General features: G+C 60.1%; 1 protein-coding gene across 2 annotated transcripts in view; it reads left to right on the forward strand.

The window, feature by feature from the left end:
- The first annotated feature begins 55 nt into the window (after positions 1-55).
- Positions 56-13,325, forward strand: part of SHARPIN (SHANK associated RH domain interactor) — a 54,935-nt gene continuing 41,665 nt past the window's right edge. For both annotated transcript variants that reach the window (XM_036404457.2, XM_054516619.1), the window contains exons 1-8: positions 56-211; positions 1,487-1,742; positions 2,858-3,010; positions 4,506-4,647; positions 7,011-7,101; positions 8,784-9,114; positions 10,927-11,060; positions 11,697-11,867. In XM_036404457.2, the coding sequence (XP_036260350.2) occupies positions 62-211; positions 1,487-1,742; positions 2,858-3,010; positions 4,506-4,647; positions 7,011-7,101; positions 8,784-9,114; positions 10,927-11,060; positions 11,697-11,867 (1,428 nt within the window). In that variant the 5' untranslated portion in view covers positions 56-61. The remainder of the gene's footprint in view (positions 212-1,486; positions 1,743-2,857; positions 3,011-4,505; positions 4,648-7,010; positions 7,102-8,783; positions 9,115-10,926; positions 11,061-11,696; positions 11,868-13,325) is intronic.

The raw sequence follows: 13,325 nt of genomic DNA on the forward strand, positions 1-13,325 counted from the left end.
CATGGCGGCGCCCGGAGCGCCCGGGCCCGGCCCGGCCGCCGCCGCCTTTGCCACGGTGCTGATGGCGGCCCGGGCCGAGCTGGCCGCGCCCTGCCGCCTGCTGCCCGCCGCCGGCGCCGCGCTCCGCCTGCAGCTCAGCGTGCAACCGGGAGCCGACGGGCGGCGCCGCTTCCGCCTGGCGCTGCGGCGGGCGGAGGCGGGGGGCGGCGCGGTGAGGGGAAGGGGAGGGGGCGGGGGAGGGGCCCGGGGGGCGCCCCGGGGGTCGGGGGGAGGGGAGGGGGCGGGGAAATGGGGGGGGGGTGGGGGGCGCGGCCCCAGAGCCCGGAGGGAACGGTGGCGGAACCGGGCTTGTCCTGGGGGGGATCCGGGATTGGGGACCCGTGATTGTCCCCCTGGGATTGTCCCCAGGGATTGTCCCCGGGATTGTCCCCATGTGATTCTCCCCCGTGTATTGTCCCCATGGTAATGACCCGGGATTGTCCCCCTGGGATTGTCCCCCTGGGATTGTCCCCATGGGAATTACCCGGGATTGTCCCCCTGGGATTGTCCCCAGGGATTGTCCCCTGGGATTGTCTCCCCCCGAGGGGCCAGGGGGTCCCTGGAGGGTCCCGGGGTTTGGGGAGTCCTGGGAGGTTTGGGAAGGGGGGGAACCCTGGGATTGTCCCGTGTCACCCCCAGCCAGGGACAAGAGACAGGGACAGTGAGAGGCTCAGGGCACCCCAAAAGTGAGCAGAACCCTTCCAAAGTGGCCAGGGGCACCCTGAGGGTGGTCTGAGGGCACCCAAAGTGTCCCAAGGGTGACCAGAGCACTCAAAGGGGTGACCAGGGGACCCCAGGGGTGACCATGGGTAACCAGGGGACCCCAGGGGTGACCGGGCTCTCCCAGTGCATCAGGGGGTGACCCGAGCCTGTGGTGACCCCATGGTGACCCCACACCTGTCCCCATCTCTGTTCCTCTCCTGTTCATGTCCCCTTCTGTCCCATCCCTGTCCCTTTCTGTCCCATCCCTGTCCCTTTCTTTCCCTGTCCCTGTCCCCATCCCTGTCCCTGTCCGCCATCCCTGTCACATCCTTGTCCTTGTCCCATCCCTGTCCCCTTCTGTCCCATTCCTGTCCTCATCCCTGTCCCTGTCCGCCACCCCTGTCCCATCCTTGTCCTTGTCCCATCCCTGTCCCCTTCTGTCCCATTCCTGTCCTCATCCCTGTCCCTATCCCATCCCTGTCTCTGTGTCCCTGTCCCTGTCCTTGTCCCATCCCTATCCCTGTCCCATCCCTGTCCCATCTTTTCCCATCCCTGTCCCCATCCCTGTCCCATCCTTGTTCCTGTCCCCTCCTGTCCCCATCCCTGTCCCTGTCCCTTTCTGTCCCATTCCTGTCCCCATCCCTGTCCCTGTCTCCTCCTGTCCCTGTCCCTCTCCTGTCCCCATCCCCCTCCCTGTCCCTGTCCCATCCCTGTCCCCTCTGCCCTTGTTCCCCGTTGTCCCCAGCCCCTGGCAGAGTGTGACCTGCGGGACGTTTCCTACCGCGTGTGTGGCCCCGCCAGCCACGAGCTGCAGCTGCCAGCGCTGGGGACACCAGCAGGGACAGCGCTGGGGACACCAGCGGGGACAGCGCTGGGGACACCAGCAGGGACACCATCGGGGACAGTGGCACAGGAGGTGGTGGCGCTGCGGTTCCCCGAGGAGCGTGAGGCCCAGCAGTGGTGGACGGTGCTGAGCAGCTCCCTCAGGGAGGCACGGAGAGGTGGGACAGGGACATGGGGACACTGGGGACACTGGGGACACTGGGGACACTGGGGGGACATTGGGGGGATTTGGGATATGGGGACGCTGGGGGGACATTGGGGAGATTGAGGATACTGGGGGGACATTGGGGACACGGTGCTGAGCAGCTCCCTCAGGGAGGCACGCAGAGGTGGGACAGGGACATGGGGACACTGGGGGGATACTGGGGACACTGGGGGGACATTGGGGACATTGGGGGGATTGGGGATATGGGGACGTTGGGGATATGGGGACACTGGGGGGACATTGGGGACATTGGGGGGATTGGAGATACTGGGGACATTGGGGAGATTGGGGACATTGGGGGCACTGGGGACATCGGGGACACTGGGGGGATTGGGGACATTGGGGACACTGGGGACATTGGGGACATGGTGCTGAGCAGCTCCCTCAGGGAGGCATGCAGAGGTGGGACAAGGACATGGGGACACTGGAGACATTGGGGACACTGGGGACACTGGAGGGACATTTGGGACACTGGGGACATTGGGGATATGGGGACACTGGGGGGACATTGGGGGGATTGGGGATATGGGGACACTGGGGGGACATTGGGGACACTGGGGACATTGGGGATGGGGGGACATCAGGACATCAGGGACCCTGGTGACATTGGGACATTGGGGACATTGAGGGACACTGTGGGGATTGGGGACATTGGGGGGATTGGAGACAGTGGGGACACTGGGGGGACATTGGGGACACTGGGCACATTGGGGACACTGGGGGGACATTGGGGACACTGGGGGGACATTGGGGACACTGAGGGGACATTGGGGACACTGGGCACATTGGGGACACTGGGGGGACATTGGCGGACACTGAGGGGACATTGGGGACATTGGGGACACTGGGCACATTGGGGACACTGGGGAGACATTGGGGACACTGAGGGGACATTGGGGACACTGGGGGGACATTGGGGACACTGAGGGGACATTGGGGACACTGGGCACATTGGGGACACTGGGGGGACATTGGCGGACACTGAGGACACTGGGGACGGGGCACAGTAGTGCCAGTGGGAAGAGTGGGGACAGCAGCGACAGCCCCGTCCCTGCCGTGCTCCCGCAGCCGCCGAGGGCGACACCACGGGGACATCGCTGGTGCCACCGCCCGCGGGGACATCTCTGGTGCCACCGCCCACGGGGACATCGCTGGTGCCACCCGCCGAGGGTCCCGAGCAGGACGCGGAGGAGGCGCAGGTCCTGGAGCTGGCCCAGACAGGTGACACGGGGACTGGGCTGGGACACGCCAGGGACATGCCAGGAACTTAGGGTGGGACACACCAGGGCCACCTGAGCCTGTCCCCAAGTGCCACCTGCGCAGGGATGGCGGGGGGACAGCCCTTCCCAGGGGGACATTCCCTGCAATCCCCCCGGAACCTCCCCTGGGGTCACCTCCTGTCCCCACGGTGTCCCCACGGTGTCCCCATGGTGTCCCTGGGCTGGGCCAGTCCTGCCCCGGGGCTGGGGGTGCCACCCTGCAGTGTCACCCTGGTGTCCCCATGCCCACTCTGAGGGGTTGGGGGTGTCACCCCCAGTGTTCCCAGTGTCCCCCATGTGTCCCCATGCCCGCTCTGGGTGCCATCCCCGTGTCCCCATGTGTCCCCTGTGTGTCCCTGTGTGTCCCCATGCCCGCTCTGGGTGCCATCCCCGTGTCCCCATGTGTCCCCTGTGTGTCCCTGTGTGTCCCCATGCTCTCTGTGGGCTCTGAGTGCCATCCCTGTGTGTCCCTGTGTCCCCTGTGTGTCCCCTGTGTGTCCCTGTGTCCCCTGTGTGTCTCCTGTGTGTCCCCATGCCCGCTCTGGGTGCCATCCCCGTGTCCCCATGTGTCCCCTGTGTGTCCCTGTGTGTCCCTGTGTCCCTGTGTGTCCCCATGCCCGCTCTGGGTGCCATCCCCATGTCCCTGTGTCCCCTGTGTGTCCCTGTGTGTCCCTGTGTGTCCCTGTGTGTCCCTGTGTGTCCCCATGCCCGCTCTGGGTGCCATCCCCATGTCCCTGTGTGTCCCCTGTGTGTCCCTGTGTCCCCTGTGTGTCCCTGTGTGTCCCTGTGTGTCCCCTGTGTGTCCCTGTGTGTCCCTGTGTGTCCCCATGCCCGCTCTGGGTGCCATCCCCGTGTCCCCATGTGTCCCCTGTGTGTCCCCTGTGTGTCCCCATGCCCGCTCTGGGTGCCATCCCCATGTCCCTGTGTGTCCCCTGTGTGTCCCCATGCCCGCTCTGGGTGCCATCCCCGTGTCCCCATGTGTCCCCTGTGTGTCCCCTGTGTGTCCCCATGCCCGCTCTGGGTGCCATCCCCATGTCCCTGTGTGTCCCCTGTGTGTCCCCATGCCCGCTCTGGGTGCCATCCCCATGTCCCCATGTGTCCCCTGTGTGTCCCCGTGTGTCCCCTGTGTGTCCCTGTGTGTCCCCATGCTCTCTGTGGGCTCTGAGTGCCATCCCTGTGTGTCCCTGTGTGTCCCTGTGTCCCCTGTGTCCCCTGTGTGTCCCTGTGTGTTCCTGTGTGTCCCCTGTGTGTCCCCTGTGTGTCCCCTGTGTGTCCCTGTGTCCCCTGTGTGTCCCTGTGTCCCTGTGTGTCCCTGTGTGTCCCTGTGTCCCCTGTGTGTCCCCTGTGTGTCCCTGTGTGTCCCTGTGTGTCCCCTGTGTGTCCCTGTGTGTCCCTGTGTGTCCCTGTGTGTCCCCATGCCCGCTCTGGGTGCCATCCCCGTGTCCCCATGTCCCCAGAGGAGCTGGCCCTGCGGCTGGCCGAGGCCATCACCTTTGGGGACGAGGCGGTGGCAGCGCAGAGCGCGGTGGCGCTGGCCCGGCGGCACGCGGAGCTGAGCGTGAGCCTGCGCCACAGGGACGCGCCCGGGGGCCACCTCAGGTGGGGAGCCTGCCGTGCCTTCCTCAGCATCACCATCCTCATCGTCATCCTCACCCCTGTGCGCTGGCCCTGCCTTCCTCATCCTCGTCATCCTCGTCCTCTGCCTTCTTCATCATCCTCATCATCCTCATCATTGTCATCCTCATCCCCATCCTCTGCCTTCTTCATCACCCTCATCATCCTCATCATTGTCATCCTCATCCCCCTCCTCTGCCTTCTTCATCATCCTCATCATCCTCATCATTGTCATCCTCATCCCCCTCCTCTGCCTTCTTCATCATCCTCATCATCCTCATCATTGTCATCCTCATCCCCATCCTCTGCCTTCTTCATCACCCTCATCATCCTCATCATTGTCATCCTCATCCCCGTCCTCTGCCTTCTTCATCATCCTCATCATCCTCATCATTGTCATCCTCATCATTGTCATCCTCATCCCCATCCTCTGCCTTCTTCATCATCCTCATCATCCTCATCATTGTCATCCTCATCATTGTCATCCTCATCCCCATCCTCTGCCTTCTTCATCATCCTCATCATCCTCATCATTGTCATCCTCATCCCCCTCCTCTGCCTTCTTCATCACCCTCATCATCCTCATCATTGTCATCCTCATCCCCGTCCTCTGCCTTCTTCATCACCCTCATCATCCTCATCATTGTCATCCTCATCATTGTCATCCTCATCCCTCTCCTCTGCCTTCCTCATCCTCACCACCCTCATCATTGTCATCCTCATCCCCGTCCTCTGCCTCTGCCTTCCTCATCCTCATTATCCTCATTCCCATCATCCTCATCCCCATGCTCGGCCTTCCTCAGCAGCATCGTCATCATCCTCATCATTGTCATCCTCATCCCTGTCCTCTGCCTTCCTCATCCTCACCACCCTCATCATTGTCATCCTCATCCCCTTTTCTCTACCTTTCTCATCATCCTCATCCTCATCCTCATCATCCTCATTACCCTCATCCCCATGCTCTGCCTTCCTCAGCATCATCATCATCCTCATTGTCATCCTCATCCCTGTCCTCTGCCTTCCTCATCCTCATCTCCCTCATCCTCATGCTCTGTCTTCCTCCTCATTATTGTCATCCTTGTCTCCCCGTTCTCTGCCCCTGCCTTCCTCATCATCCTCATCCTCTGCCTTCCTCATTGTCATCATCCTTATCCCCGTCTGCCTTCCTCATCATCGTCATCCTCATCCTCACGTTCATTCTCTGCCCCTGCCTTCCCCATCCTCATCACCCTCATTGTCATCCTCATCCCCACCCACTGCCTTTCTCATCCTCGTCATCATCATCGCCCTTGCCCTCATCTTCATCCTCATCCTCTGCCCCTGCCTTCCTCATCAACGTCATCCCCTTACCTCCCATGTTCCCAGCATGCCAAACCCCAAACCCCAACCCCATATCCCATATCCCATATCCCATATCCCATTATCTCTCCCGGTTCCCAGCATGCCGTACCCCAATCCCAATCTCCAAACCCCAATCCCAAACCCCAATCCCATTATGTCTCTCCCCCTTCCCAGCATGCCATACCTAAACCCCAAACCCCACACCCCCAATCCCAAACCCCAATCCCATATCCCAAATCCCATATCCCATTATCCCATATATCCCATATATCCCATTATCTCTGCCCCATTCCCAGCATGCTGTATCCCAAACACCAATCCCATATCCCAAATCCCAAACCCCATACTCCAAACCCCATATATCCCGTTATGTCTCTCCCCCTGGTTCCCAGCATGCCGTACCCACACCCCACAAACCAATCCCATATTCCATATACCATATCCCACACCCCAAACCCCAATCCCATATATCCCATTGTCTCTCCCCCTGGTTCCCAACATGCCGTACCCACACCCCACACCCCACACCCCAATCCCATATATCCCATATATCCCATATATCCCATATATCCCATATATCCCATATATCCCATATATCTCATATCCATATATCCCATATATCCCATATATCCCATATATCCCATACATCCCATATATCCCATATATCTCATATCCATATATCCCATATATCCCATATATCCCATACATCCCATATACCCCATATATCCCATATCCATATATCCCATATATCCCATATATCCCATACATCCCATATACCCCATATATCCCAAATCCCATTATCTCTCCCCCTGGTTCCCAACATGCCGTACCCACACCCCACACCCCACACCCCAATCCCATATATCCCATATATCCCATATCCTAAATCCCATATATCCCATATATCCCATACATCCCATATATCCCATACATCCCATATACCCCATATATCCCATATCCATATATCTCATATATCCCATATATTTCATATATCCCATATATCCCAGCATGCCGGTGGGAGTGGAGGACGCCACATCCTCGGCCAGCATCACCCTGCGGGTGCAGCCCCACATCACCATCGGCACCCTCAAGGAGCAGGTACGGACACCTGGGGCCACCTGGGGTCACCCAGGGGTCAGCTTGGGTCATCCGGGGCCACCTGGGGTCATCCAGGATCACCTGGGGTCACCTGGGGGGAATGGGGGGAATGGGGTCACCTGGGAGCCAGGCCAGCCCCTGCTCTGCGGGGCCAGGATCCCTGGGGTGTCACCTGGGATCTCACCTGGGGTTTTACCTGGGATCCCATCTGGGATCTCCCCCGGATCTAACCCAGGGCTCACCTGGGATCTCACCTGGGGTTTTACCTGGGATCCCATCTGGGATCTCTCCCAGCTCTAACCCAGGGCTCACCTGGGTCTCACCTGGGGTTTTACCTGGGATCCCATCTGGGATCTCCCCCGGATCTAACCCAGGGCTCACCTGGGATCTCACCTGGGGTTTTACCTGGGATCCCATCTGGGATCTCCCCCGGATCTAACCCAGGGCTCACCTGGGTCTCACCTGGGGTTTTACCTGGGATCCCATCTGGGATCTCCCCCGGATCTAACCCAGGGCTCACCTGGGTCTCACCTGGGGTTTTACCTGGGATCCCATCTGGGATCTCCCCCGGATCTAACCCAGGGCTCACCTGGGATCTCACCTGGGGTTTTACCTGGGATCCCATCTGGGATCTCCCCCGGATCTAACCCAGGGCTCACCTGGGGTTTTACCTGGGATCCCATCTGGGATCTCCCCTGGGGTTTTTGTCTGGGAGCTCCCCTGGGATCTCCCCCAGGATGTCCCCTGGGATTGCCCCCAGGCTCTCCCCAGGATCTCCCCCAGCATCTGCCCAGGGTTCCCTCAGGATCCCCCAGGATCTCCCTGGGATCTCCCAGGATCCCCCATGGGATCCCCGCCAATCCCTTGCGATCCCTGATCCTCCAGGTGTTCCATGAGTCCGGGTTCCCCCTGATCCTCCCTGATCCCATAGGATCCCCCCCTGATCCCCCAGGTGTTCCACAGGTACAGGTTCCCTTGTGCCCCCAATCCCATAGGATCCCCCTGATCCCCGCAGGTGTTTTGGGTGTACAGGTTCCCTCTGAACCCATAGGATCCCCCTGATCCCATATGATCCCCCCTCATCCCCAGGTGTTCCACAAGTACAGGTTCCCCCCAGATCCCATAGGATCCCCCCGATCCCCTCTGATCCCTCAGGTGTTCCATGGGTACAGGTTCCCCTTGTGCCCCCAATCCCATAGGATCCCTGTCCCCGCAGATGTTTTGGGTGTACAGGTTCCCCCTGATCCCATAGGATCCCCCTGATCCCGTGTGATCCCCCCCGATCCCCAGGTGTTCCACAAGTACAGGTTCCCGCCAGATCCCCTCTGATCCCCCAGGTGTTCCATGGGTACAGGTTCCCCTTGTGCCCCCAATCCCATAGGATCCCTGTCCCCGCAGATGTTTTGGGTGTACAGGTTCCCCCTGATCCCATAGGATCCCCCTGATCCCATAGGATCCCCCCGATCCCGTGTGATCCCCCCTGATCCCCAGGTGTTCCACGAGTACGGGTTCCCCCTGATCCCATAGGATCCCCCCGATCCCGTGTGATCCCCCCCGATCCCGTGTGATCCCCCCCGATCCCCAGGTGTGATCCCCCCCGATCCCCAGGTGTTCCGCGAGTACGGGTTCCCCCTGATCCCATAGGATCCCCCCGATCCCGTGTGATCCCCCCCGATCCCCAGGTGTTCCGCGAGTACGGGTTCCCCCCCTCGGCGCAGCGCTGGATCATCGGGCAGAGCCTGTGCCGGGACGGGCGCAGCCTGGCCTCCTACGGCATCCGCCGCGACGGCGACCCCGCCTTCCTCTTCCTCCTCTCGGCACGGCCGCCGCCGGAACCGGCCCCGGCACCGGGAGCAGCGCCGGGAGCGGCCCCGGGAGCGGCCCCGGCCCCGGGAGCGGCCCCGGCCCCGGCGGGCCCCGAGCGGCAGCGGGAGCTGCAGGCGCAGGAGCTGCTGCGCGCCGCGGGGCTGCACGGGGACGGGGAGGGACACGGGGATGGAGCACCTGGAGCAGGTACGGGGCTGGAGCCTTCCTCAGCAGCGTCCTCAGCCTGCTTCTTCCTCATCATCATCCTCAGCCTGCTCCTTCCTCAGCAGCGTCCTCAGCCTGATACTTCCTCAGCAGCGTCCTCAGCCTGCTCCTTGCTCATCATCGTCCTCAGCCTGCTCCTTCCTCAGCAGCGTCCTCAGCCTGCTCCTTCCTCATCATCGTCCTCAGCCTGCTCCTTCCTCAGCAGCGTCCTCAGCCTGCTCCTTCCTCATCATCGTCCTCAGCCTGCTCCTTCCTCAGCAGCGTCCTCAGCCTGCTCCTTCCTCATCATCGTCCTCAGCCTGCTCCTTCCTCATCATCGTCCTCAGCCTGCTCCTTCCTCAGCAGCGTCCTCACCCTGATACTTCCTCATCATCGTCCTCAGCCTGCTCCTTCCTCAGCATCATCCTCAGCCTGCTCCTTCCTCAGCAGCGTCCTCAGCCTGCTCCTTCCTCAGCATCATCCTCAGCCTGCTCCTTCCTCAGCAGCGTCCTCAGCCTGGTCCTTGCTCATCATCATCCTCAGCCTGCTCCTTCCTCATCATCGTCCTCAGCCTGCTCCTTCCTCAGCATCATCCTCAGCCTGCTCCTTCCTCAGCAGCGTCCTCAGCCTGCTCCTTCCTCAGCAGCGTCCTCAGCCTGCTCCTTCCTCAGCATCATCCCCAGCCTGCTCCTTCCTCAGCAGCGTCCTCAGCCTGCTCCTTCCTCAGCATCATCCTCAGCCTGCTCCTTCCTCAGCATCCTCAGCCTGCTCCTTCCTCATCATCATCCTCAGCCTGCTCCTTCCTCAGCAGCGTCCTCAGCCTGCTCCTTCCTCAGCATCCTCAGCCTGCTCCTTCCTCATCATCCTCAGCCTGCTCCTTCCTCAGCATCATCCTCAGCCTGCTCCTTCCTCAGCATCCTCAGCCTGCTCCTTCCTCAGCAGCGTCCTCAGCCTGGTCCTTGCTCATCATCATCCTCAGCCTGCTCCTTCCTCAGCAGCGTCCTCAGCCTGCTCCTTCCTCAGCAGCGTCCTCAGCCTGCTCCTTCCTCATCATCGTCCTCAGCCTGCTCCTTCCTCAGCAGCATCCTCAGCCTGCCCCTTCCTCATCATCGTCTTCAGGCTGCTCCTTCCTCAGCATCCTCAGCCTGCTCCTTCCTCATCATCATCCTCAGCCTGCTCCTTCCTCATCATCCTCAGCCTGCTCCTTCCTCAGCAGCGTCCTCAGCCTGCTCCTTCCTCACCATCCTCAGCCTGCTCCTTCCTCATCATCATCCTCAGCCTGCTCCTTCCTCACCATTCTCAGGCTGCCCCTTCCTCATCATCATTTTCAGGCTGCCCCTTCCTCACCATCATCAGCCTGCTGCTCCTGCTTCTGCTCCTTCCTCACCATCCTCAGCCTGCTCCTTTCTCACCATTCTCATTGTGCTGCTCCTGCCCCTTCCTCATTGTCCTCCTTCATCATCCTGCTCTTGCTTATTTCTCCTCTTGCTGCTCTTGCTCCTGCTTCTTCTTCATCATCCTCATTCCTGCTACTCCTGCTCCTGCTTGTTTCTCATCCTGCTGCTCCTGCACTTTCCTTACCTGGCGCAGGTACGGCTGACAGAGCCTTTGTCACCATCCTCCTGTCCCTTCCTCCTCACCCTCATCTTGCTCCTGCTCCTCTTGCTTCCTCATCCTGTTCCTTCCTCCTCATCCTCACACTATTCCTGTTTGTCTTTCATCATCCTGCTCCTTCTTCATCATCCTCCTCCACCTGCTCCTGTTCCTTCCTTCTCTTTTCTCCATCTCCTTCCTCCCGTGTCCGGCTGTCCCCAGGCCGTGTCCCCGAGGAGCCCCCGGAGCGGATGGACATCGGGGACATCCGGGATCACCTGGACTCGCTGCAGCTCTGGGACAGCGCGGGGACCCCGCCCACGGGCCCTGAGCCCCGCCCACCCTCACCTGAGCAGGTACGGGGGGGGAGGGGGGGTCCTGTCCTGATCCCCATCCCTGATCCCCATCCCTGATCCCCATCCTGATTCCAATCCCTGATCCCAGTCCCAGCGTTTCAGGGTGGACACAGCCCCCAGGCACTGCCCACCCACACCTGACCGGGCTGTGAGATGTGCCCTGTTCCTGTTCCCAATCCCATTCCCAATCCCAATCCCGTTCCCATTCCCAGGCAGGCTGGCCATGCCCCCAGCCACCTTCTCAATCCCATTCCCAATCCTGTTCCCATTCCCAGGCAGGCTGGCTGTGCCCACAGCCCAAATCCTGTTCCCAATCCCATTCCCATTCCCATTCCCAGGGCTGGCCGTGCCTGCGGTGCACGTTCCTGAACGAGCTCACCCAGCTCGGCTGTGAGATGTGCCCCGTTCCCAATCCCAATAATTCCCAATCCCAATCCCAATAATTCCCAATCCCGTTCCAAATCCCAGGGCTGGCTGTGCCCCTGGTGCACGTTCCTGAACAAGCCCACCCGGCCGGGCTGTGAGATGTGCCCTGTTCCCAATCCCAAACACGTTAATTCCCAATCCCAATCCCATTAATTCCCAATCCCGATAATCCCCAATCCCATTAATTCCCAATCCCATTCCCAATCCCAGGGCTGGCCATGCCCCCAGTGCACGTTCCTGAACAAGCCCACCCGGCCGGGCTGTGAGATGTGCAGCGCCCCCCGGCCCGAGGGGTACCGTGTGCCCGGGGGGCACCGCCCCGACCCCGCCGAGCTGCGGCGGCTGCAGAGGGAGCGCGACGGGACCCGGCAGTGCCAGCAGGTATGGGAGCTATGGGATCTATGGGATCTATGGGATCAATGAGATATAGGAATCAATGGGATCAGTGTGACGGGACCCGGCAGTGCCAGCAGGTATGGGGGCTATGGGATATGGGATCTATGGGATCTATGGGATCAATGAGATATAGGAATCAATGGGATCAGTGCGACGGGACCCGGCAGTGCCAGCAGGTATGGGATCTATGGGATCTATGGGATCTATGGGATCAATGAGATATAGGAATCAATGGGATCAGTGTGACGGGACCCGGCAGTGCCAGCAGGTATGGGGGCTATGGGATATGGGATCTATGGGATCTATGGGATCAATGAGATATAGGAATCAATGGGATCAGTGTGACGGGACCCGGCAGTGCCAGCAGGTATGGGGGCTATGGGATCTATGGGATCTATGGGATCAATGAGATATAGGAATCAATGGGATCAGTGCGACGGGACCCGGCAGTGCCAGCAGGTATGGGAGCTATGGGATCTATGGGATCTATGGGATCTATGAGATATAGGAATCAATGGGATCAGTGCGACGGGACCCGGCAGTGCCAGCAGGTATGGGAGCTATGGGATATGGGATCTATGGGATCTATGGGATCAATGAGATATAGGAATCAATGGGATCAGTGTGACGGGACCCGGCAGTGCCAGCAGGTATGGGAGCTATGGGATCTATGGGATCTATGGGATCTATGAGATATAGGAATCAATGGGATCAGTGCGACGGGACCCGGCAGTGCCAGCAGGTATGGGAGCTATGGGATATGGGATCTATGGGATCTATGGGATCAATGAGATATAGGAATCAATGGGATCAGTGCGACGGGACCCGGCAGTGCCAGCAGGTATGGGAGCTATGGGATCTATGGGATCTATGGGATCAATGAGATATAGGAATCAATGGGATCAGTGCGACGGGACCCGGCAGTGCCAGCAGGTATGGGGGCTATGGGATATGGGATCTATGGGATCAATGAGATGTAGGAATCAATGGGATCAGTGCGACGGGACCCGGCAGTGCCAGCAGGTATGGGAGCTATGGGATATGGGATCTATGGGATCTATGGGATCAATGAGATATAGGAATCAATGGGATCAGTGCGACGGGACCCGGCAGTGCCAGCAGGTATGGGAGCTATGGGATATGGGATCTATGGGATCTATGGGATCAATGAGATATAGGAATCAATGGGATCAGTGTGACGGGACCCGGCAGTGCCAGCAGGCATGGGAGCTATGGGATATGGGATCTATGGGATCTATGGGATCTATGGGATCAATGAGATATAGGAATCAATGGGATCAGTGTGACGGGACCCGGCAGTGCCAGCAGGTATGGGAGCTATGGGATATGGGATCTATGGGATCTATGGGATCAATGAGATATAGGAATCAATGGGATCAGTGTGACGGGACCCGGCAGTGCCAGCAGGTATGGGAGCTATGG

This window comes from Molothrus ater, chromosome 1 (genome assembly GCF_012460135.2).
Source record: "Molothrus ater isolate BHLD 08-10-18 breed brown headed cowbird chromosome 1, BPBGC_Mater_1.1, whole genome shotgun sequence".
NCBI classification, from domain to species: Eukaryota; Metazoa; Chordata; class Aves; order Passeriformes; family Icteridae; genus Molothrus; species Molothrus ater.